At 53.9% G+C, this 25,375-nt stretch overlaps 3 protein-coding genes across 3 annotated transcripts in view; 2 read left to right on the plus strand and 1 right to left on the minus strand.

Annotated features, from left to right (window-relative positions):
* CSUI_000242 (dual specificity protein phosphatase 12) overlaps positions 1–7,568 on the minus strand; it is an 8,394-nt gene extending 826 nt beyond the window's left edge. Inside the window, exons 1-7 of the mRNA XM_068060476.1 lie at positions 5,857–7,568; positions 4,716–4,834; positions 3,774–3,880; positions 2,940–3,200; positions 1,990–2,083; positions 1,194–1,301; positions 305–382 (exon numbers count right to left, since the gene is read on the minus strand). Coding sequence (XP_067927537.1) covers positions 2,051–2,083; positions 2,940–3,200; positions 3,774–3,880; positions 4,716–4,834; positions 5,857–6,821 — 1,485 coding nt within the window. The 5' untranslated portion in view covers positions 6,822–7,568 and the 3' untranslated portion in view covers positions 305–382; positions 1,194–1,301; positions 1,990–2,050. The remainder of the gene's footprint in view (positions 1–304; positions 383–1,193; positions 1,302–1,989; positions 2,084–2,939; positions 3,201–3,773; positions 3,881–4,715; positions 4,835–5,856) is intronic.
* A 152-nt stretch (positions 7,569–7,720) lies between these two features.
* On the plus strand, positions 7,721–22,308 carry CSUI_000243 (ribonuclease z). The gene is made up of 15 exons (XM_068060477.1): positions 7,721–8,605; positions 9,057–9,151; positions 9,512–9,706; positions 10,738–11,545; positions 12,303–12,536; positions 13,145–13,303; positions 13,920–13,985; positions 14,407–14,483; positions 14,972–15,218; positions 15,848–15,904; positions 16,506–18,612; positions 19,044–19,238; positions 19,919–20,081; positions 21,196–21,254; positions 22,018–22,308. Exons 1-11 carry the CDS (start codon positions 8,588–8,590, stop codon positions 17,013–17,015), a joined length of 2,466 nt encoding a protein of 821 aa, XP_067927538.1. The 5' UTR covers positions 7,721–8,587; the 3' UTR covers positions 17,016–18,612; positions 19,044–19,238; positions 19,919–20,081; positions 21,196–21,254; positions 22,018–22,308.
* A 1,211-nt stretch (positions 22,309–23,519) lies between these two features.
* CSUI_000244 (zinc finger (ccch type) motif-containing protein) lies at positions 23,520–25,261 on the plus strand. The gene has a single exon (XM_068060478.1). It carries the CDS (start codon positions 24,042–24,044, stop codon positions 25,134–25,136), a length of 1,095 nt encoding a protein of 364 aa, XP_067927539.1. The 5' UTR covers positions 23,520–24,041; the 3' UTR covers positions 25,137–25,261.
* The last annotated feature ends 114 nt before the right edge of the window (positions 25,262–25,375 follow it).

Below are 25,375 nucleotides of genomic sequence, written 5' to 3' on the forward strand. Positions count from 1 at the left end.
AGGTTCGAATCCTGCCGCCGTCGGTTGTTTTCGTTCCATTCTGAGTGAGAAGAGCCGCACGTCAGAAAAGCAGACAGCCAGATGAGTTCCACGGGTACTACTTCCAGCCACAGAGGTGGGTCTGATACTCTTGACCGTGTGAAACTGCGGAGTAGCAGTCTTCAACACTATCACCGAGTCGAAGCAACGCAGCAGCCACACCCGTGGCTCTGGCACAAGGCTAAGCACTGATGCCCAGACGACCCCGCTCACCTGAAAGGCTCTGGCGCGACGCTAAGCACTGCTGCCCAGACGACCCACTCACCTGAAAGGCAGGTGCCTGCCACTGACCACAAGAGCACTTGAGGCCGTGCCAACTCCAGGATCCAAGCTTTCCCCCGCACTGCGGGAAGCACAACACGAGAAGAAAAAAGGCCAGCTTGTTCGGAGCTGCTTGGCTGACATAGTCTGGCGCGGTACCTATATGTTTTGGTCTGCAGAAGCCGTGTGGGTTCGCCTCTACACATACCGTGACGCAGCGCGGGCAGACCATCAGAAAAAGAAGACTGCTTGGGGGGCCGCCACTTTCGCCTGGCCTTGGGTACTCCGAGACGCAAGGAACTAGCGCAAATATCACTATGAGTACCCCTGGATTGTAGTCCGCACGCAACGCGACTAGAGCATGGGCAACTATTGAGGCACTCCCGAAGGTGTCGACATTGCAGATGCCAGTGCCAAGTGTGTTTGCTCAGTACAGGACGAGGCGCAGCATCGGCATCATTAGCCGGCTCAGAGGAAGCTTCTCCCGGCCACTGGGCCTGAAAAAGCACATCGTTTTCGAAATAGCTTCAGAGAAATGCCAAGCTCGCGCTCCTGTTGCTTTTAGTTTTGGAGGCTCCGCGGTCTGTCGGCTACTCTCACTCCGATGCTCGAGTACAATCCGTAACTTCTTTTCCCCACGACGGATTGCTCCAGACTGCGTTTTCCGTGCAGAATCGCGTGTCCAGATGAAAACTCACTTCGCCGTTAAGTCAGGCTAATGCCGGCTGCCCGGTGGAGCCAGGCACCCTACAACATGCGTGAGTGTGTTCTAGTGCGTCATCTGTCCGACCCCCGTTGAAAACGTCATCTGCTTTTGACAGGGGGCTGCCGGGCGGCCCGGCCAGTGGCAAGCCTTCACGCCGCAGAATGCGCCGTCCCTGGAGCGAACTCACATGGGGTCGTGGACAACAGAGTTTGCCTTGTTGTCCATCCAGTCCCTCCATCCACTCCAACGGCTCAACGAAGACGCTCGTGCAAGGCTTCAAGGTAGATGTCAGACCCTGGAAAGACGACCAAACGTACTAACCAGCGAAACCAGGCGTAGCGCTGCCGCCGTCCTCTCTGAAGAAGAGAAACCTGGTGAACTTCCCTCGAGATAACAAGACCACGGCCCCGTATCTTTGCATCAAGGGACAAAACGCTAGACCTTGGGATGCTACGTCAAAGGGACAGGGGGAGCGCCAGCCAGCCTCCGGCAGAGTGCATACAGCGCGCCCTCGAGTAGAGCTATGTGTACTGCCGGGAACCGGGACAGTGTATGCACGAGGAGAATCCCCCTAGAGCGTACACCTATCTGTACCGCTGACAATGAATGGGAAAGAAATCAGGCGCAAAGCATCCAACTGAGCTCGCGACAGCAAGGCGGGCGTTCCGCACACTAAGTTTAAAGAAAACAGATCACCCGAGCGACGTCATACAAGGTGCCGATAGTGCTGCGCAGTTAGGCTCGAGGCCTGGCGCGTGACGGGCCTTCGAATTCTCTTGCTAGTGATAAGGCCTCGCGGCATTGATTCGAGTACTGATTATTTTGCTCAGTAATTGTTGTCTATCCCAACAGCGGCAAATCATCAGCCTGGGCCTGCGCCGGTTTCAATTGCAGCTAACAACGGCGTGCGGGAACAAGCACGTAAACACGGGCCGCCCATACATCGATGACTCTCCAAACACTCTGAATTCTGCAGGCTGTACCTCTCTGGCATGCGTTTTAGTCCTTGCACCAGCTGTAGAGCTTGAAGCATGAGGAAGAACACTATTCTCCCCGAAAAGCACTTGTCGGCAGAGCCTGGGACAAACCGAAGCACAAACCCGTAGCTCCAGAATTCTTGCTTCACCGGTAGCCTGATCGACTACAAATCGGCACGCGTACCAGCAGACCCTATTTATCAACAACGTAGCACGCCCGCCAAATATGTTGCTCGCGGTCGGACAAACGGGGCAGGGGCCTTCTCAGCTCTTCCGACTAAGGCAACCCTCGGGTACAGACCTAAACTGCGCTGTCCTTGCGTGCTCCGTCAAAAGAACCGTAACTCACTTGGGTGGCAGGCCCCGCGTAGTACACCCGCTTCCACCGTACCTGTTCACTTCTGGGTCTTTACGTATTTGGCCTATCTCTCTGCTACCCCTCCTTCCCTCCATATATATATATATATGCAAATCCAGCTATCTCCGTATCACTATCTGCATTCATCCGCGCATCTACCCGTCTATCTGCTTGTGCCCGATTTACCGTTCTATGCGATCATCCTATCAGTTAGTAGCTAAGTAGCCGTCTACGCTAACCCGATCAGCCGAAGAAACGAGCGTACGGCCACGCCTGCGAGGTCGGATCGCTCTGTTGTGCCGCACGCCGCAATTCGGACAACGTCAATTTGCCTGGGGGTTTTGACTGGCTACCCTCGAGACCTAACTACCCGGTGCATGCATGCCGAAGATGATGTTTCGAGGAACCAGCCCGTGAGACCCTATACACTGTGACCACACCCGGGTAGCTGAAATGGTCTCAGAGCAACAACGTGGAGAGACTTCTCTGTCCAAGTGAAAGATAAGGGTCATGAATAGAAAAACGCCAGCATCGCAAGCCCCCACGAGCTCGACGAACCTAACCTGCAAGCAAACATGAAACCGCCGGAATCACTGACAGGTGCCCGAGACAGGCATCCGTTCTCGGAGTTCTCCCTGACGTCAAAACATTGGCTGCCTAGCCTCGCGCCTTTCAATAGCGGGATGTCGGAGTCGACGGAATCCAGCCCGACTGAGGGCGTTGTCGACTGTTGGCATCTTGTCGGATATTTCTGCTTGGATTCGAACTCCGAACCCCTATTTTCAAGCGCAGGCAAAAAGGGAAGCTTCTGAGAAGCTGCTACGGCGAGACGCACAGCCTTGTGCTCCGGTGTGTTCGCCTTCAACACAAAAACAGAAGAGCGTATGGATCAGAGAAAACAGGGTGCCTCACAGACGTACACGGTTGTCGGCTCAGCACGGATTTCATCCTCCTCGGCTTTCATCAGGATGACCGACATCTCCGACTAAATCTGACCCGTTGTACTTGCAGGTGGGGGTGTTTCCGTCTCTTGACTGGGGAGTACGCGACTGTAGTTGTAGACATTTTTCAGGACAACATCCAAGATGAGGACACTGAGGCATGCCAGACAGCCTGTCCGTTCCAATATCGGTCATGTTTGGCTTGTCACCTTACGCGAGGGTGGAAACCCCAGTACGCTGCTAAACCCCGTTTAGTCGGTGGGCGCTAACGTGGTAGAACAGGATGCGGTGAAGGAAGACGACAGAGCCTGAGCACGCCACGCTGGGGCTGGAAACAGAGCCTTGGTGATACGAGACACTGCCCGAGTGCTCGGGTATTAGCGGCGTATGAATGAGGTATGCCTGATTGCTAGCGTTGAATGGATTTCTGTTGCACGAAAACACCGCGCGCATCCGCGTGGTATAGAGCTACTGTGTTCGTTAAAGTATACCTGCAGAGAGCACCGGAGACGGGAAAAGAGAATCAGCTGTTTGATGAATCCGGGGTTAGGAGAAGCCCTGGGACAGCGGTCCCGTATACCGCGCAGCACTCGCAAAACTGAAGAACATCACAGGGCATCTCAGAGAACTTGACCCCTGGACACGGGAGTACGTCACTCGCCCCATTAGCAGCACATTCAGTCATAAATACGGGTATGCACTCAAACACCGCAACAGCTTGTCCTAAGCGAAGAGATGAGACCGAACCACGAAAGCAAGAACAGCTGAGAAACCGAATCTCTTGAAAGAAACAGGCCGCAACTCATGAGGGAAGAGTGGAGGCCGGCACACAAAATTCAGAATCGCCTCCTGTGCACGACCCACATCCACGACGGCAGGCGATACACTTAGGCCTGTGTGTGCGCAGAACAGAGACCTCTTTGTCTTTGTGCTGCTCCACAGACACAACCCTTGAGAGGCGGATCTCCTGGGTGACGGTTTGGTATGAAGGACCAGCACCACCACCAGAATTACGACATGCGAGAACTCAGACAGGAGAATGGGAAAAATACAGTCGTTCACGGCTGCTGAGGAAGACTCACTGCATGCAAGTCAGCACGAGAGCCACTAATGTGAGGCTAGTCCGCACGTAACTCTCTCTGGTACAGCCAACCTTACAGACCTTCCTAGAGAATATAAATGAAGCCTCAGTTGCCTGACTCGGCGGACTGCCCGCCCTGGCTACTATTCGTGTTCGGAGCGTCAGCCAAGACTATCAGACCCAAGAAGCCCATTACGCATCCCGCTGCCAACGCTCAGCTCCCACCTGAGGGAGGTGGCTCTAATGAAGTAGAGAAAAACGGGCCACATTTGTTCTCATCGGTGCGATTTCAGACTGTAGCCAACGGACCACTGCCCGTTCAGACACAAGGTACGAGAAGCCAATACCATACCGTTTGCTGTTGCCATGTCCTCAGGAATGAGCGGCTCCGAAGCACTCCCACGGCTGGCGTCGTCCTCAGCGAGAAGGAACGCTGTGACGACCGCGCTGCAGCGGGAAACCCCCTCGTGACTGGAAATGTAGAACACAGGCCAGCTGGACACCAAGTCAGTTAACAACTCGAAGCGTCGTGCGTCTAAAATCGAACCTGACACGGGGAAGAAGGCTGTGACGCACGAGTCATCGAGCGGCACTGAGATAGGCAGAACCTGTGTAGCAACAGCCTCGCATCCGGAAGTCCTCCTAAAGAAAGGGCACCGTCTCCTCCACGAAACAGATACAATTCGACCCGTAGCCCCGCCTTCGAGGTGAAAACCAGGGTTCTGTCTGTGAAAAACGGAGATTCATCTGTCGACAAATAACTACACGGTCGAAGGTTTCAGCCACAATTTCATGTATATCATTAGTCCAGTTGCTCAGTCGTGACAAATGAGCTCTACACTTCTCCCAACATAGCCGGTGGAGGGAGCCAGTCAAACAAGCGGCTCGACGCAGATGAAGGCCGCCGACGGTAAACAGATAAAGGCCAGGGGGGAAGGCGGGGGAGAAGAAGATCTCTCGGGTAGTATACCGTCTTCTCGAAGGGAAACAAAGCACGACTACTGGTGGGAAGAGCCGCATGACACCAGAACAAACCAGCTGGTAAAAGCATCCCTAGAGTGTGGCGTCCTTTCATCTTGCATGTTTTCTTTGAATAGATGAGAACGAGGACAAGATCCCTTAGGAGGGACTAAACTCAAGAACGTGGCTCCTTCTCGTGATCGGACACATGTGTTTGGTAACTGGGCACATCTGTAGGGGGAAGTAGATCACGAGAAACACTGAAAAGATATAGTTCTCATGATCCATTCACACGTAAGCAAGCACTGTCCTCACATGGTGCTTGCTTGGCTGGGAGGGGGTCTTAACAGTTTAACCTGCTTTCTGCATACCGTTAGGAGTCCTCGCAGTAGCATTCTACTTACCTTCTCTCACTTGAGAGATATGCTACTTGGAATAACCAACTACTACATGAGTATGTACAAACGCATGCTTTGTAAGTGTCTGGAATGATGAGACAAATTGCCCGGGTGTATTCATGCAAGCAGACTCACCAGTGTACTAAGACACGGCCTGCCTCTGCGCTAACAACCGGAGAGTCAACGCGGATGCCTTCCTTCTCTTCAACTGATTGTTGCTTTCCGTTTTTCTCCGTATCTTCTTCTAGAACTTCTCCATTCCCTGGAGGTCCGCATCTCGAAGTCTCAGGCGTTCCACCCGTGTCCAGACCACTCGATGGCGGAAGCGTCTTCCTTGTCCTAGTAGGAGCGGTAGCCCGTTTAATGAAGTCTATTGCTGTAGAAAGGTGTGTCAAGAGAAGCTCGTCTTCCGTATCGCGTACATTGATCTGAAGATGTTTAAGATCAACCCTACAGCAAATGGTGTCTTCTCTGTCTGAATTGTGTCCTTCCCTGTCTTGTCCTTCTTCTTCTCTCTTTCCTGTATTCTTTGCCGTCTGTGCCGCTTGAGAAGTAGCGACGTTACTAGTGACTTCGGCGCGACAAGAAGAAGCTGATCGCTCTGGACTTGTCAACGTGTCACGAGTATATGCAACTTGAATGTGGTCTCTCAGGTCAACCGTTGAAGAATCTGACCAGGTGAAGAGCAGGGTGTCTAGATGGAGCCCTGGGCCTTCAACAGAAATATCACAGTCTGAGGCAAGAGTTTGCTCCGACGAGGTTCTCTCCCTCACATTCTCTGGCCTCGCCCCAGAAGCTGAACAGGGGATACGAACATTTCCAGCATTCAAAAGTGTAGACGAGGGGATAGGGGCAACAACCTGCGATGACGAAGGAGATGTAGAAGAAGGTTGTTGAGAGGGAGAGACAGACTGGAGACTCTTTGAAGTAGAGACAACTTCTTCACATCCTGGATCATTCGACGAACACCACGGTGGCTGGAGATTCCCGCAGGTAAGAACGGCTGTGATGCCATGAGCTCTTAGTGTATGGACATCTGAAGCGGCTTGCATGTCCCCGAGGAACACGTTGGGGTGGACTTCAAAAAGCTGAGCTGACATTTTTCCTCGTTAAAAAACTCCAGTCAATCAAAGCTCTCCATCATCGGAGTATAAGCACCCGCCGCTCTGGTTAACAGTCGCGTGCGCTTGTTCGCTGGGACAAGATCTCGGACAGATACTTGGGTTTGTGTTGTCATACAGGCTTACATGTACGGGCAAAGACAAAGCACAAACTGGGGGTGTACATGTCTCCGCTGTACCTGTAGAGACAGAGGGGAAGGTCTATATATGTGTTATTCGGAGTTTGAAGAAACAGAGAACCACTTTGCAGATGAATTTGAGGAAGGCTCATCGTTCATTACAGCGGAAACTCCCTTGGAGAAAGGACGAATGACGTCGAGTGCCCTGACTATTGGGAGTGCGTGAGATAAGAAAAACGCAGCTAGATAGTGGAGCTGAAGATGTCGGATGCCAGCCAGCTGGAAAGGAGAGTCTCTCTCATTTCGGTCGAGAAACTCGGAGAATTTCGATGACTGACTGCCCGATTTGCGGCCCGCGCAGTCGAGGCATGCATTAGTGGTTGAGAGGCAACCTCCGGTGAATGTCTGTCTCTCAGAATGGAACCTTGGTCATGCCGGCCTTGTTGAGATAGATTGCGTGATGCAGAAAGACTCGAAAGAATAGCATGTTTTCTTGGGTTTCACCATTCGAGGAGCTCCTCACGGATGTAAAGAAAGCTGATAGTACGCAACGGCATGGAGTATGAAGAGAGAGCCACAGGAATGCAGCCGGAATAGAAAGACAGAGTCAATACTTGGTTGGTAAGCGAGGGGAGAAAGCCGAGCTTACTTGGGCTCTCGTCTAGTTCCGCTCTGCTACTGTCGATGCTGATGTCTCACCCAGGCACACGACACTGCATGCAAGCTTTAACGCTTCTCTGCATGCCGTCAAACGGAAAACATTTCCAAAGCAACCTTCGATGATCTGTCCCTTCTACGCCTTACTTCTCTATCATAGTCTACAAGATCACCTGAACGCCTCACACCTATTACTAGAGCTGAGCTGGTATGTGGTGAAGGACAGTCCTGTATGGGCCAGTACAGTCAGGGTGAGAGCACGCCTCGTTTGGGGCTGGATGTCAGGGTAGCCATCGATTGCCCGTCCCTCTCCACTCACCTTACTAGCCGGCGTTAAGGCCGTGTGTCTAGACGTGGCTTCGCCTTCTAGTCTCTCTCCAAGGAATCTTGTTGTAATGAAAGTCCAGAGGGCCAGGCAATGGTAATGTCGGACACAGTCTGGCCGTCGATGCGACATCATTGTCGCACTCTCCTTTCCCCGTCTTCAAAGGCCCCCGCGCAGCGTAGATGAGAGAGTCCAAAGCCCTTCAACAGCACCCATCCTCTTGCTACTACTTTCGACGTCTTGCGAAGACGAGCTTTCCTTTCATCGAGTCCGCAGGACACGTGTATCGCAGAAACTGGAGAGCGGTCAGGTCCATCTTAAGTACTACAACGTACACTTCTCCATGTGCCCTGGGGCCTCCCCGATTCGTTTACTTTTCGGAAGCCTCTGCCGAAAGGACTTTTTTCGATAAGGCGAAGAGCCGCCACTATTTCAAGCTGTCTGCATGACGACAGGCAAACAGTTACCCACATCCGATTGACTCTCCCCCTCTCTCTGCTAGTCGGCGCTTGGGTTCTGTGGTTGTCTGGGTTCCTGGCCACCAACTTCTCAGGCCTGTGCTTGGTCACCTTCCTATTTGGGGACTTTTCCTGCGGGATTCCCAGACATCTGCATCTTGTTCTACGGCACACAAGACCGCTGCAATGCCACTCCACGCGCAAGTGAGATACCCACCTGGCCGACCTGTTTGGGCCGCCTCCAAACCACCAAGTTGATCTCTTTATTCCTCCCTGTAGCTAAGCACATAGACCCGCAGCGTTGACTTAGCTGCATCGTATATATCCCGAAGAACACACCGTAGTCCTGGCGTTGTAGGACTGGTATAGAGAAGTGCCCTGTCTTACTCGCGAGACACTGGTGAGGATGTTTCTTTATCTTATGTTTCTGCTCCTGAGCAAAGAAGGAGTGCCTGTCTTGAGAACGTATGCACTTCACATCTATATATGCGGACGTGAGTACGAGCATGTTCGCAGGAGATCACATGTATTCCCGTGAGTGTTCCCAAGCTTCGAGCCAAGACCAGTCCCGTGGTGACCGAGACTGTCGGGTTCCCGTGTGTGTCTCAAGAGACGTGCAAGGACTACATTTCAACCCTCTTTTCTGTCTCGACAGATCCTTGGCTGGCATCGGCTCGCCGTGGCGCCTTCTCTCCAAATCTTCGCCGACGGGCCGCGTTTTCTCTTCAATGCGGGTGAAAATGTTCAGCGGTGAGGACAGCAGGAAAGGAGGCGGAGGGGAGAGCTGAGCTGTTGCCACCTTGGAAAAGTTGCCATTTCTCTTTCAGGCTTTGACATGGGGCCCTTTTCATAACAATTTCAGGTGTTCCATCCTGCCTTGCGGATCGTACTCTCCTCTTCGGGACACATCTGCGGAAACGCTTCTAGACTGACGCTGAGCTTCCCTCAGTACGATCACCGGCGCCCAACCACTCCAACAAGCCAATGTTCAGAAACCTACTCTTTATGGGTAGCCCAGTCCGCCGGTGTTTTGTAGGCCCGTTGCCACTCTCCAACTTCATTGGCTTGTCCCTTCACCCCGCTCATTGATGTCTGGTGCTCTCCTGTCAGGTTTCACTTGGAGCACAAGCTGCACCTATCCCGGACAACAGACATCTTCCTTACTTCAGTATCGACTACGACGGTTGGGGGACTGCCTGGGCTTCTTCTAACGCTTGAGGGTGCTGGAACGAACACTGTGCGATTGTGGGGCCCGCCTGCGGTTCGAGATTTTATCGAGATGGCATGCGCCTCCTTTGCGGGCTTGTAAGTGTTGTCTCCACACGAAAATTCACTAACCGCTCTATACAAGTCGAGCTAACATGTGCGAGTTGATGGTCGAGTGTCTTCTCCGTAGCCTACCCAGGACGGTTCTATATTTCTCCGTCTCCGGCTGACCGGCCTTTCCGATATTAGGGTGAAATTATGCGAGCGGTTTTCACGGCCGTAAAGGGGACACCGTGATTTCCTGTGCGACCGCGTGGTTCCCGGGGTTCGGCGCTGTCTGTTGCCGAAGCTACAAGCACGGGGAGGTCAAATCGGAAGGGCTATCTGAGCACTCTTTGAGATAGGTGGTGCCAGGCTTCCTGGCTCAGGTATTTGGATTTCACCTTTCTTAGGGCTTTTCCGTTCAGGTGCCCTGGCAGCGTGGTGCTTCTTTGAGGTTCGAAAGGAAGGGGGTGACGCACAGATTTGCGTCCCGTCGGTTCCGTGCTTTTCAGCTGTTTGTTAGGGTCGCTTCGATGATGGTGAATACGTACGCTAGGGCTCTGTTCAGAGCATGCAAGCGAGCTAGCGCTGGCCATAATGAAGGCATCACAACTTGTTTACCGCATCTCGGATTTTTGAGGGGTGTCAGACCTTTCCCGCTTTGTTTCATTCTGGCGTGATAGCCTCCGTAGATGCGTAGACGCCCAGCACAGTGTAGTCGTCCGCATATGTCAGCCATGAACTCGTAGAGGTGCGGCACCCAGAACCCGCGGGAGACTGGAGTAGGCGAGTTTCAACAGGTGCGCAGTCAGACAGACATCTGGCATCTGTCTCCGAGTTGCCTGCTATTTCGATGATTCTGTCGCCGATTTCACCCACTATATAGACGGAGACGGCACACTGTCCATTCCCGTCAGAGATGTCGGTGGCTCGTGGTTATGAGAGTGACCTGAGCATCGTGAGAACGGACAAGTACTGCAGGCCGTGGAACCAGTGCAGTGGGACGGATCTGCCTACTGCAGAATGACACTGAGGATTATTGGCTGACTTTCATTTTGGTTTGTGTGTCTGCTGATGTATACTTGTAGGCGAGGAATCGACATCGAGTATCACATTTTATCACCCATACGAGAGAAACCATCGCAGCCGTCATCATCGCCTTCCTCCCCCTCGTCTCCTGCGTCGGTGTCTTCCCATGCTTCTCATCTCACCTCCGCCTGTAGAGACGTCGCGGGCGCCAACCGCAACCAGTCCGCTACGGACTGTGCAAACTTACATCAAGACGCCACTGCAGCAAATAGTAATAATAAGGGAACTAAGGAACAATCGCCTCAGCGACGTGCTGCAGGGAATGATGGAGGGAGCACCGCTGTCGATGGATCAGCTTCCTCAACCCCGGAGAGAACCGGTCTGCAGGGTAAGATGTCCTCAGGCAACGGTGGTGCTGCGGCCACCCTTGGTGAGTACAGTTTGCCTTCGGGTCTAACAGTTTCGGCGCTCCTCTTGCCACACTCAAGGCGCTGGGAGCGATTGAACTCTTCCAGCAACAGATGGTGGAGGGACTTTTTGACAGGACGAAGGAAGGGAAAAGACAAGATGGGGAAGTTTGGAGAGCATACGGCTGGAACCTTGTCAACGTCTTCAGAGCAGCACTTTGCGTCATCTTGCTTGGAATCTGAATGCGGAGGGGTAGGCCAGCATGAGCACAGCGAGAACCCGCTGCTTTCTGGTGAGGAACTCTCTGGCAGAGGAGAGCACGTGGGTGAAGACTTCGAGGGTACACACTCGGGAACTAGCCCCGAATCCGTCAGACAGAGTAGGAAGACACCTTTGTCTGCAAAGGACAACCACGAAGCGATGCTGTCAGAGGACGACAGGGACAAAAAGAAGAAAAGGGTAAGGCACCCAGGGATACGACTGGCAAGAATGAAAGAAGGACGTGAGTTTTGGTACGTGCGGCGTGCCGTTCCTTTGCTTCAACCGATGAAACTCTTCAACACCCAGGAGCACCATCACCACGCACATCGTCAGTCTGAAGATTGCCTGCCGATAGGTGTATTCAAGGCTATATAACGCAGGCGTCCGTGTGTTGCTCTAGGCTTTCATGCGGATTCCACTTTAACACACTCTGATCGGGTACCGGAAATATGTATCTGCATGAGAAAGAAATGGCTTACGTCACCCTCGTTCTTCCCTTGTAACCGCCATGAGGCTGGCTCTCCCAGCCGGTTCCCTCCACATTCAACTCCCTCGCGTGCGTCAAGTTGGATACACTCTCTGGGCTTTTCTCATCAGTTCGACTCCCGCGCGTAGCAGTGGAGGAGAGCAACGGCAAATGCCTTGCAGTCAATAGGCTGTCCTCGGTGCGTGAGCCCAGGTAACGCACCTACGACCATGAAACGGTCGAAAACATCGCTACTCTTGTTAACCGAGGCGAAGTCGTCACACCAAGGGATTAATTAAAGCCTCTCCTCCGTCAGCAAGTGCTTTCCTTTTCACTGGGCTTCATTCTTTTGTCGTGCACCTGGCCACAGGGCCATGGGCCCACCGCGATATGCCTGGCCGTAGAGCTATTCCCTTCTGCGAACTGTGCCCGCGGGCAAAGTGCAATACCAGTCCTGCTACGATTCTTACGTTGTATCTTTCTTCGCAGGCCTGCCCTAGTCCGCAACTCTCAAACGAATCCGTGGTGGATCCTAGCACCGCTCCGACAAAAGGGCTTCTTGCTTGTGCGCCGAACAGAACAGCGCTCGACACACAAGGAGGCGATTGTCAGGCGAACCACCAGGCTCGGTGCAACGACGATATGAACGACTGTGTTGTGTACGTGCTCCGGAGCCCTGACGTGCGGGGGCGGTTCCATCCCGAGAAAGCTAAGAAACTTGGTGTGAGTCTGCAAACAAACTCGAAGTAGCCACGCGCGTTTCTCCTTTCGCGTCTGGAATCGCTTCACTTGCGCTTGACCGTCCTTGTCCGCGACAGACCAGCCGACATTTCGAGTGAGAACGCAGTGTCCGATGAGCAGTTTCTTTTGATCTGGTGTCTTCCGTAGTTCATGGGCATTGGGGGGTTGTTCCCAGATTTGAGGAGAAGGGGAAGGTTCTCGACTTGCATCACCTTCGCCTCCTCAGAATCGTCTCATCGGCTATGACCCCTCCGTTCTGCAGGGGGTTTCGCTCGGAAGAGGCGAAGGAGCCTTGACAGCGCGGGTAGTGACAGTGGGTGCGGGGAAGGTTTGCCCGTGTGCCTATGCGCGTATGTTTTCCGGATGGCTTTTGCTTTCTGTTCACCTAACTACGTCAGCAAGGCAATGCTTCCGAGACAATGGCGCAGTCACCGCGAGACGGTCGTACACGTGTAGCACCAAATCTTACTGGCGTGCTCGATCTGCCCGCTTGCTGCGATTGCCTGCCCGTCGGAGACATATCTCCACTGTAAACACAATGTGGTTCTATCTCTCACCATTGTGTGGATGACTTGAGCGTCGCTCTGTAGGTGCCTGTCGGACCGCTTTTCGGCCGACTAAAGAACGGGGAGGCTATTAAGCTCCCATCGGGAGAAACGGTCAAGCCTGAAGACGTCTGCGACGCTGTGGAACCGGGCCAGACTATCATTGTGGTTCATTGCGTCGAGTCTCAGCAGGCCGCCTACGCGGTGAGGAGCTGATTCATCACGCGACAGGCAGTCAGTTCTCTCCTTCTTGGGCGCATGGTTTCGCAAATCCGGCTATACCTTCCCTGTCTCTCTACAACGCCTTCTGCGTACGGTCCGTGAAGCTTCTTTACTGTGAAGCTGGGCGCGGATGTAATCCTGGGAGCGCTATCAGATAATAGTCCGCGGCCTCTGCGTCTTCGGCAGATGTGGTGTTCCCACGCTCACGAGGCTGCTGCACTTTGCAGGGTCGTTTGCACCTTCCCGCCCGAATGCAGATTGTTTCACTTAGTCGGCGGTTTCCGTTCATCTACGCGACATCACAGCGGGACCTTTTCGAGAGAGCAGAAGGTCTGCGAACTTCGTAGAGAGGCGACTCGGCAGTGGTGCTGGCTCCTGTCTAGCGTGTTGGGTGAAACTAGAGCTTCGGGGAGCGTTAGAGTCGGCGCGGAGGATCTTTGTCGCGGCGAGCTGATATGTATCATTGGAGCACTCACCAAACAGCTGCCGCAGCTTGGTTTCCCACATGAATGCTGCATTCATGTGGGCATGTGGGAACGAGTGGCTCACTGAGGCCATCCATTTCTATCCCTGGCACTTGCTTTCTCTTTTGATACAGCGTAATCATCTGCGGGTCAATACGGACACCCTGGCATTCGTTTTCCATATGACATCCTCACTACAGGTAAGTGTCTGCCGGTGGTGTAGTTTCGCGCCCCAGTTGGGAAACTCTGCTACAAGCTCCTGCATTGTAAGGAGCTGCAAAACACTTGCGCTACGAGGTCGTGACGTGATGCCTCTCCTAGCTTTAATCAGAACGTCATAGTCCTGTTGGCCAGCAGGTCTGCTCGGGTGCTTGGCATCTTACAATGCTCCCAGCAAACTGCCGAGTGCAGCCTGTCCTTGGGCCTTGTAAACTGTGCCGGTCCTCAGCCGGGAGCCGCGGCATGAGAGACTCTGGCAGTCAAGGGCGCGGGTGTGCGGGTGTTTGTACTAGGGCGCAGCAAGGTTAGGTGTTGAAGAAGACGAGTGCTTTTGGGGTCGCGTTGATTAGGCCTTGAAGCGCTTGGTACCGTTGTCCGAGCTTCGGCGTTGTTCCTTTTCAGGTTCTGAGGTCCCCGGAGTACAAGCAGCTTGTGCAGTCGCTTTCTGGTCCAGAGACGGTCCACATTTTATGTGACCAGTAAGGGCTAGTGGGTTGTCCATTGCTCGGAGCCGGTTCTCTGAGTAGTGAATTTGACTCGGGCATTGAGGCTTGCAGTACACAGAGGTTGGACCGGAACTTGTTGTCTTTTTGGCTTCACGCAGGCAAGGCCTAGCACATGTTCTGCTCTCTACAACAATTTTTTTTCTGTTTGCGAACTCCCGTATCAAACAGCGAGTATGCCTCTAAAGCGGGAGGCTGCAGCCTAACTCGCCGCCAGATACGAGAGGAATCCATATCAAAAGACATCTTATGCCACCCTGGGCGTTCCCTTGTATGTCTGTCCGTTCGACCGCCGGCACTTCCATCCCCGAAGATGCTTCCAGCGGGGCACCCACTGCCGCGAGCAGTGCTTCTGCTCGTGTAGCACGTGCACTTTTTTGCACGCGGCTACATCACTAAGCGCTGCACCTTGTCTCCCGCCTCGCAGTCTCGTTATTCATCCGTCCGCTTTTGCGTGTGAGCAGGTCCGATGAGGCAATCACCGTCTCTCCTTTTGTCCACGCGGCGAAGCTCCGTCGCTTTTTGCATGACCTGATGCCGCCTGTGTTCCCGCGACCGCGGGAGCTTCCGGGCGTCTCTCAGCGTTCGAGTTCCAGTTCACCCCCGGCAAACGATAAGAACAGTGCTGAAAGCCTGGAGGCTTTCTGGGGCGTTGAAGCCATCTTGCGACCGGCCAGCATGACCAGGTTCGACATCTCCTCGTTCTCGAAGGTGGGCACGCACTTACCTCTGCCTAGTGCAGCCGATACTAGACGGGGGCAGTAGGCTTGCCGGTGGTTTTGCCATGCGGGCACACACTTTACAGTAGCCAGCATCTGGGTGTTTCGCGCACCTTTGTCATCTAAAGAGCATCTGACCAGCAGTCAGCTAGGACGGTGGTACGGACAAATCAGCCATGTAAGTGATGGACTTTACAGGCGCACTAGAACCTTCGTTCAGAAATCTCGGGAATGGGAGGCGCTACTTGGTAGAGCTCCGTCACATGAATATGCGTCCGGGCAGTTTGCAGACAAGGTGGGACCTCCGTAACGAGCCGCCTGCCCTACGAGGAAAACGTGCTCAGCGCAAGTGGAGCGCAGACACGTAGTGACCCGTAGAACACTAATAGCAGAAGTAGCCTTGAACCATGTATCCCGGGCAAGGCGCACTTTCTCCCAACGTTTTGAGGACGTCAAGCACGCCCTCCACCCACATGCTGCGAAGGTCTCTGCCTGTCTGCCTTCGCACACTTAAAGTCACATAGGAAGTAGTGTGTGCCTCACATCAATCTCGTACTGCTTGGCAAGACGGGATCGCGCATCCGGATGTTCCCTCACTGTGGCTGCGTGACACTTACTCAGCGGCGGGTCGACGACTCAAGCAGCTTGCGTAGCTTTTTTCCGCAATTCTCTCAACAGGTCAGCTTTAGTTGCAGGGTGGAGGTGAGGAGGGCCCTCTGCATATCGGCTTCATATTCCGACTTCGGTTGGAAACTGAAATCCTGAACGCTTTCTCGGAGACATACAGAGCCGCATTCTAAGGAGCACACCTCGGCAAGCTCGTGGGTTTTGGCAAACCTCTCCGGGCGCCACAGCCGGCTCCGAGTTGCTCTCACGGACGAACATTCGCGTAGACTCGGGTAGTCTGGCACGTGCAAAGCGCCAAGGCCGAATGCAGACGTACACAAACTGTATCCAGCTTGGGTTCATCCTGTTGGTGTTTTCTTCTGGTTAGTTACAGGCAACAAGAAACCAGGGTGTCACCGTTGTGGCTGGTCGCTTTCACGACAGCGGCCTGGTCGCAGTAGCCTCATACTATTCGGCTTGGTGTGGCACGGCATTTCTCTGTCCGGCCTCGATATGATTCCCTCAAGCTTCAATCTTTCGACCGGACACATCCGCTGAACGATGACACCGACTCAGTAGCTTTTTGAAAAGCTGGTGACAAAGTAGTTCTTGTTTTATAGTATCTCGGGGATCCAGCATGTCTTGCTGTCTCTCCTGTTGGTCTCTTGTTCAGCGACTGGGCAAGCTCACGCGGTTGGAGAACGTCCGCGGGCGCTGCCACGAGCTTCTCTGTGTGGCGGCCCCACCCACTGCATCGAATTCATGCGATGACGCGAAGATCTGTTCTGTGAGGGGCTCCGGCGATAAGGAAGGACCGGGAGACGGTTTCGGCTCCAGTAGCCACCCAGCGTCAGCAGAAAGCAAGAGCGACGGAGTCAAAGGAGAACTGGACAGCACTCTAACGGCATGTGACACGGGGACCCCCAGAGCAGAACGTTCTACTTCCTCTGCAGGTGGGAAGGTAGACGAGGCGTGTTTTGGAGTCCCTCATAAAGACTTGGACTTGCTGGACTCTATAGCTGCCAACGGCATTCAACACGCCAAGGAAGAGGATTTTTCTGGCATGCTGCAGGAGCTTCCTGCTGTGTTGCTTCTTGGCACTGGGGCTGCGGCACCGTCACAGTACAGAAACGTCTCAGGCATGGTTCTATCAGTCCGCCAGGACTTCGGTAAGGGAGTTTAGACCACAGGAATTTGGCACGGTCGGAGTCTTCATAAGTTTACCTCATCGCTGCAGAGGTCTAGGCTTGACATTCTTCTTCTTCACTCTGCTTCTGAGCCACTAGAGGAACCGTGTGAGCTTGCACGGCTGCGACTAGTATGTAGCCCGGACCGCGAGCGGCGGTGCCACCCTCTGGTGGCACTTCGGTGTACGTTCTCACACACCAAGCGGCGCTGTTTTTGTGAGATGCAGCGCCGGCTTGTACTAGAGGTACTTCACTCAACCTCAGCGGCGGCAGCAGTCCACACAGTAGGCGGTCAGAATGTTCCGAGTGGCCGTATCAGTTGTGCACACGGGAGACGATGTCGAGGTTTCTGTGTACGGCTCACTTTGCGTCTGCATGCAGAACCTGCGCGAGAAGTAAGACTGTTTGTTCAGCTTTGGTTGTCTTGTCCCAGCCGCTTCGGATTTCTGTTTTCTATGCGGTCGGTTTTCTTTCTTATGGATTTCTCTTCGAGTTTGGTTGGCAACGTGCCCGCAAAGGATGTGCACTTGCTTGGCTTCAGCTGTCGTTCTTGACTTCGGTGAAGGGTCGCTCGCTCAACTATACAGCATGTGCGAATCGAGAGCACACTTCGAGGCCCTTGTCGCTTCCATCAGGTCCGTGCTCACCACGTAAACACACTTTCCACTCTCCGATTCCAACTCCCACACCAGAGGCTTTTGATGCGGCAGGCAACTGGAGCACTCACGAACTCACCCCGGGGCTCGTCTATTCCCGCTTTTGGCTAGCAGATACGCGCCAGCGTAGGGCGCGGCCCTCACAGAAGCAGCCTTACATGCGAAAATGCGTTGGAAGTGTTCCTTTACATGTTATGCAGTTTATCTTGTATGATTTGCTTAGTCGCGTCGATGAATTGTAAATGTCATCCGACACCAAGAAGGTTTGAAGGTTCTCTGTTGGATCAAGGTTCCTGCACGCAATGATGGACAGAGCTTCTTCAGATATACTCTCGCCCGTAAACTGCCCGGGAGTAGAATCAATGTCAGGTAACTGTGTGCGGCACTTCGCAATCGCATTGGGAAATGCAGAGCTGACAGTTGTCCTCGCTGTGCGCCTTTCTGACCGGACGCGACACAGCCACGTTGTTTGAAGAGGTTATCTGATTGCGTCACTGGTGTTATTCCTGGTGGCACCATACAGCAGCTGCCCTTCCTACTTTCAGCTCGCGGCTGGAGCCGTTGACAGTCAGACGTGGGCGGAACGCAGCAGCCGTAACCTCAGAGAAGACTGCTGGAGAAACGATCTCGGCTTCAAACTGCTAAGGACCAACGTCCTTACGCCGATTGACCTTTACCGAAGTTACTTTAAGAGAGTGTAACCGGTAGCGAGCGGTCTTCAACGCTGGAATGAAGGCAAACACGAGTGCTGTGAAACTCAGCTAGCTGGGTACACGTTTTCGAGCTTGGAATGAGCCGTTATCTTCCTTGCAGGGTCATTTTTATATCCCACTGCCATGCCGATCATCATCTTGGCGTCTGCAGTCTCCTGCACATGAGGTCCCAAGCATTCCCGGACCTCTCCCCTCCAATCGTTGTCGCCCCTGCCAAGTTGCGCGTAAGTTTTGCTGTTTCGGCATCCAAGTAACAAGACCGTGTCCCGCCGCCATTTCACCGTGACGCAGCTTGCTTCCAGATCGAGACTGGTATGGTTCTGTTAATGGTAGGCGCGCCCACACGGACTCAGCTGCGAAGAGGCGAGGCCATCACGTCTTCCGCTTCTCAGCACCACCTACGAACGCGGGTCCAGAGTCCAGGACATCGGTTCTACATATTTTTGGCTCAGACGACAAAGCCGCGCCGCACACCGGTTTGGAGCTGGGAGTCCTGCGAGTGACTGTGGAATAGTATTGATGATTATTGTCCAGACTGCCTTCCTAGCAGTCGCCTCTCAGCAGGGCGCCGCTCTGAGGAACGCAGCATCTCAGTCACCGCCCTCTTCAGCCCCAGTATTTCCTTGCACGTGCTCCCCCGTTTACGCTGTCTCAGGCCTGGCTGCGGTTTTTCTCTCTATGCATTACAAGCATTCCCCATGAGTTTCAAGACACGGAGCATCTCGTTTCGCATCCGCCAGGAGGTGGCGTTGGCAGTGTGCATCCGCAGGGAGATGCGGCCTGCTTGAGGTCCAACTGCGCCCTAGAGGGCCTTTGCAGGGACTTCTCTTTTACACTTAAAGCAACACCGGTGAGAATGTGTTAGATGAAGCGAGTCTTGTTTTTGTTCACGTGTTACTTTGGACGTCTACACAAAGGCCAGGGCACAATTTACCATATCTTTCCACCATCACCACCACCACAGCTGCATCACTTGAGGCACGTGGCCGGTGTAGTGGTATGGGTTGGCTCAAGGATCGCGACGTAACTATAACACCCCCCACGTGAGCGAGTACTGGGTCACACGCTGTTTCTGTCAGTCATGTGCGTGTCCCGCTGGTGCCAGTCCCGCGTTAATACTGAGCTACTTCACGTTGAGGAGCAGTTTCTCCTTGCACAGCAAGCCGAGTAGCTGAAGACTGGGCGTTTTTCAGGAGCTGTTCTGATGCTCAGTTCGAGATTGTGTGGCGCCGGTGATCATAGCCCAGCAGCCTTGTTTTGGTCAGACGGGGTGCCGCACTACAGTACCACCGGCTTCAAAGTAGCGGCTTTTTTTCAATGCCGTGGGCAGGCATGGGTGTCCTGCGTCGTCAGCCGTCACGCTGTCGACGACGGGTCGCGACACAGTAGGTGTAGGCTCCTAGCTATCATCATGCGCGAAATGTACCAGCTGGGTACCTCGGCACAGCCGGTGCCACCTAGGCAGCTGGAATGGCAAAATGGCTTTGCTCACGGAGAGCTCAATGTCTTCGTTAATGCGATTCTCCGAAGGTCAATCATATTCCCCACTCCTTCGGACTGCGTCTGGGTTTCGAGAACAAGCAACAAGGGGAAGGAACGCCGGAGGTCCTAAGTGTGGTTTATTCAGGCGATACGCGCCCGTGCAAACAACTTTTCGAGTTGGCCAAGGACGCTACTCTACTCATTCACGAAGGTGAGAAGTTCGCCTGAGCTTGTGTATTCCCGGACAGTTCTTTGTCAGTTTGGGTCTCAAGGCCATGCGTTCTCCCGGCATTTAGTTGCGCACCTACCGGTGACGCAAGCCACTCCGTCAGGTGGATCCAGCAGCATTCAGCGCGAGAACCTTGCAGTCCACTAACGCCGCAACGTGCTCTTTTTTACGCGTCCTCGGCTCCTATTGTACAGGGGATCCTTTGAAGTGGTCCCCTCACACGCTGTTCTCGTGCCAGTCGGACGCACGGGGTGACGGTCTCAAGTATACTTCACTGCTCAGGAGAACTAGGGTTGTCCATACACGGGTCGTTTGGCTCCGGACTCTCCAGCGTCTTTCGCTCCACTTTAGTGCGGCTGCTGAACTCTGAGACAGGAGAATATGTGAGCAATGATTTGTGAGGAGCACACAGAAGCCTTCGGCTGGGCGGGAACTAAGTGGCTCAGCTTTCATGACAATGTGTGCAGAGCATGCTAGTGGAAAGTGGCCGCCGCGTGTGCAGCGCTCTGACTGTGCGTCTACCTCGGCCTGCTAGGGCATTCAACTGCCCTTGTGAGGACGGCCGGGAGTTACGGCCCGTTTCCTTGGAGCTGTTCTTGGGACTTCCAGACCTCATAGCTGTGTAGAAGGGAAACCCGTGTGTTTTTTTTGGGGTTGGCAGCAACCTTCGAAGACGCTCTGATCCAAGAAGCAATTGAGAAGCGGCACTCGAGCCTAAGCGAAGTTCTTCGCGGTGGTACGTCCGCTCCATTTCATGATTGGTCCGTTGCGATAGAATATATCTCGTCGTAGGGCTGCCTTACAGCCACTCCCAGATCACCTCACTAGTAGACGAGTCACCTAATAGAATGATTATAAGCAGGTCTTCAACCTAAGCCAGTTTCGCATCTCGAGGTTAATCGTTGTAGCACCACACAGGTCGCTGTCATTGAGAAAGAATTCTGCAACGTGGCACACCGTGGTGCACCGGAAGAGCCGGCGAAGAAAACAGTCCAAACTTATGAGTGGGGCAGCGGGTGGCAGCGACCTGCGCGATCTTCGGCGTATTCGAGTCGCTGTTACAATGTCGCGGCAACCAGTGTGCTGTTGTTTGCAGCTTCGGGCAGTGGGTGCAGGAATCTTCTTTTGACTCATTTCAGTCAGAGGTACCCGACAGTAAGTCGACATTACAGAGTCTAACAACCGCAGTAGAAGGCTGCAGTTTGCTTGGTCGCGCTTTCGCAGGCATCAAGTGAGAGGTCAAACCTCGCACAGAAGGGTACCGCTTGTGGGAGATAGCTTTCAAATGTAGTGGCATCCCGCACCAAGATCTTGTCGCCTTGCGAATGACGGTAACGGGGGACCCGTCTCGGACTGCATGTGGACCTACCTTGCCTCAGTGAGTTGGTCGGCTTTATAGTTTCCCTGCCCGGACACTGCCTAACGGGAATCTAGCGTGCTCATTCCTGCCGTCTTGCAGAGAATTCCCGAAGTTCAGTTTTTTTGCCCTTCCCGTCGAAAAGGGAGGCTGCTCGGCTAAGCCAACACTGCACATATACCCACTCTCCCGGTGACAGCTACTGTTGTGTAGCGCTACACACAAAGAGGGAAGTGATCCGCTGCCAAACCTGAGAAGCGTTCGCAAACTCAGTGTGCTCTGGAGAGCCTGCGTCGTGCAATCGAGAGCAAGGCAAGCGGGTCCTCACACCCACACAGTGATGTCCATTGGCGGTGCAAGGATCTAGAACCAATCCTGGTACCGCAATACTCCGGGTTTCCAGAGACGCGTGTTCGCTGTATTCGCTTACTGTGCAGCAGGACACTTGTTTAACACCAATGGGTCACACGAAAGTCTAACCGTGAAACACTGTTGACGAATGAGTGGACACCTCTTGGAAGAAACGTCGACGTGCGGGCCTTCTCTGTCTTTTCGTGGCAGATACCCGTTCTCAGACGCGAGGAGCCGGGTGACGCTCAGGAGTGCCTCGATGGTAGCAGCCTATACTCGAGTTCTGTTGCGGTGCAAGACGCGGTCGTAGGAGAGGCGTGCAGACCGGCAGAGCAGACGGATTCTATGTCTCCCAGCCCAAAGACCAAAGAGGGTTTGCAGATTTCCATGCTTGTCCTTTTTGCATTTGATTGTATGCGGCTCTCAATATGCAATGTCAGAAATGTCTCTGCTTGTCTGGGGCTCCTGCCGCCCGTGATAAACGAACTTTTCAGCGAGTGAACGGGTCGAGCAGACATCCTCTGTCAGATCGATCCGTACGATCTGCAGCAGGCCGGGCTTGACCTCGATCCCGGGTGAACAGTCGCGGTGTAGGTTTTTTCGCCTCGAGTTTTGGTTTTCACTGTATGACGGGAGTGCCGCAATAGCTTGACGTGCTGCGGGGTCCGGCTTCGTAGCCTAGATACGAAAAACCGGTTCAGCCATGCGCTTCAGCCGTGAGGGCTGATGACTCATCTGTTTTGAACAGGAGAGACTTCTGCCTTGATCCGTGCTCTCATGCACGCTCGAGGAAACGGCACGTCACTGGCCGCGCCGTTGGGCTGGGTCGTTCTGCCTCTGGAATGATTTCCGGTTTCTATGCTTCAGACTGAAAGGAGCGTGCAGGGGCACGAGCCAGAAAGCTTCGCATTCTAGTCGAAGATGAAAAGCAAGCATCGCATGCGCACGTGGCTTAAAGCAACTGATGACGGCGACGGGACGTGTCTTTATGCAACACAGGAAACTGTATTGGAGCTAGTGCGCATTCAGTGGCTGCAAATCGGCTAACGCTGGGCAAATTGCCGCTACATTTTTAAGAACCCTTTCCGCCGACACTCTTGGAACGCTCCCGACAGCCCGTTCCGGTCCAGTCCGGTGCAGATGACAACTACTGTTCTGCCAGAGAGCAGTGAAGGGCACATCGCAAAAAGGAACGCGACTAGGGTCTTCTGTAGGGCGGCAGAGTTAAGTTCCTTAGTTGTCTCGCCGTAGCCTCCACACACGAACACGGCAGCACGGGCCGCGGCGCAGCTATAGCCAGCACAGCGGACCGCTTTTCTAACCCAGCAGAAGCCTTCGAGATGCTAAAAGGAAACTGCTTCTTGCCCCTTGGACACTGCATAGGCCGGGCCAAGCGTACACGCCCCACTCTCGGCCGTCAGCAGATTCCGGCAGTAAGCGGAGACTTCCGCGTTAACAAGGCGAAGCGGGGACTTCAGGAGAGCAGGTTGTTTGTGGTTCCAACACAAGATGCTAACCATGGGAGCACACATCTCCACGTGTTTCTGGGGCGTTCCTTTAGTGCTCGGTCACCTGAGGGTAGTTTTGAGCGCCGAGAAAAAGATTAGATGGCGAAGCTATAGGCTTGCTCACAGCGAAGCTCCACCTTGTTCTCTTCTACGGACGACCCGTCCTCTCGAAGACACTGGGAGAACGTGTGTTCCTCTCTATAAAACAGGGCGAGCGCATGACTCCAGCAGCCTCATCCGGCGGGCCCTGGCAAGCGGTGGGAGGAATTATAGGTAACTTTTCCGGACAGAACGCACATCTGAAATGCTGAGATAGCCACCGACAGACGAGTTGCCCGCTAGTGATGTCTTGGTATTTCACTGACATGGAATGCTGTATGTGGCCTTGGGCGTCTCTACCGGCGGCCTGATTAGTTTCCCTTTGAACGAGTGGTATTACTCTTGACTTTTATCGGCCTTTTCCTTTACTTAGGGCCGCTGAATTTTTCATGGTTTTGCACCCTACGGGGAATGAAGTCTCTTTTTTGCTTGCCTCTTTTGTCACTCCTCGAGACCTTGTCAAACGTGCTACTCCTGTCCAGCTCACAATGAGCTCATTGGCTCTTTTTAGTGTGTTGCGTAAATAGTCTGTTTTTGCAGTTCCAAGAGGGTAATTGCACATCTCCCCATTGTTTGTGGAATGAGCACACATCAGACACCACAGGCAGTCAGCTCGGAACATCTTCAATGCGCCCGGTCGCTGTCGGCAGCAGTGGAGGTCGGAGGGAGAGGGCGGTGAATGGCGGAACTGTGCCTGAGAAAGCCACCAAGCGCACAGGTCCAGAACTCAATGCACGCCTCACCAAAACGAGGCTTTGTCGTTTTGTTACGTCAGGACGCACGTGTCCGTTCGGGAGCTCCTGCACGTACGCGCACTCGGAAGCCGAGTTAGTGCCGTCACCGAATCTGACGAAAACGAAGGTATGCTGGAGTAATATGTATGGAAGATGTACAAAGGGCAGTGATTGCCCGTATGCTCACAACGAGGAGGAGCTCCGCCGCCTGCCCCGGCTAGCAGTCCCGCTCAAGTCGGGCGCCCCACTACCTCCGAGTTCGCCATACGTGATTTACTACTCGGAAGACAATCCCTCACAGAGCAGGCTACTACAGGAGGTGGATGCGACATGTGTATTCGGGAGTTTGAACGAGGCACGCCCAGAGTATCTCTCCTGGACCTCGGATGAGTATTTCGGCGGATCTATCTCAGCTCACTCATCGCTGCAACGACAGTCTTCTGACGGCGGTCGGCACTGCACGCAGTCTCAACAGACGTTTCGCAAAGCTAGGGCACCGTTCTGCATGCGAATGCGGATGGGATGCAGCGGCTATACAGATTGTTCGGCGAGCTTCAGCGGCGCCCCAACCTCCTCGTCTTGGCCGATCGCCAGTCCATCCTGTAAGCAAACCCCGGTCACGGATCATTCGCTAACACAGATCGACCTAGCTCATCACCCTGCTCGGACAAGTATCGAGTGGCTACTCAATGACTGCGACACGGACACGCTTTCGCCTCTCACAGCGGGGGTTCCAGACAGCGGGTTTCCAATCAGTTCTGCTTCTCCGGCTGAAGGCTTTTCACATACTCCCGGTAAACCGCGTATTACGGGGCGGAGTCCCGTCACTTCTGGTACAACACTAGGTCCCGCCAGTCCTGCGGGAAAGGATTACGAGACTGACTGCCGACAGCAAAACCCTGTCGTTCATTGGGATGGTCCGATTCCTGATCTGCGGGGAGACTGGCTCGACCGGATAAAATTGCGCGACTGCGTTTCAATTAGCTGATCGGGTCTTCCACAGTTCACCCAGGTGTGCTTCATTTTGCAGGGTGACCAGTCATCCAGCTGGTCTGTTTTGAACGAACTGTCATTTGGTTTTTTTTGGAGCAAACACAGCTACTAGACGCCAGTCAAAAGGCGGAAAGCCACCGGGTTTCAGAGCCACCCGGTTTGTCGGTCCCCGGCGACTCTGCCGTACAGTGGCCTCCCGGGATGCGAGAGCGGTGAGAAATGGCAATCGGAAGA

Source organism: Cystoisospora suis (genome assembly GCF_002600585.1).
Source record: "Cystoisospora suis strain Wien I chromosome Unknown contig_111, whole genome shotgun sequence".
NCBI lineage: Eukaryota > Apicomplexa > Conoidasida > Eucoccidiorida > Sarcocystidae > Cystoisospora > Cystoisospora suis.

Coding starts and splice junctions, on each gene's coding strand:
- CSUI_000244 (XM_068060478.1), top strand. CDS start 24,042: ATGCGCCCGGTCGCTGTCGGCAGCAGTGGAGGTCGGAGGGAGAGGGCG.
- CSUI_000243 (XM_068060477.1), top strand. Junction 15,219..15,847: donor ACATCTCCTCGTTCTCGAAG/GTGGGCACGCAC, acceptor ACACTTACTCAG/CGGCGGGTCGACGACTCAAG. Junction 15,905..16,505: donor TTCCGCAATTCTCTCAACAG/GTCAGCTTTAGT, acceptor TCTCTTGTTCAG/CGACTGGGCAAGCTCACGCG.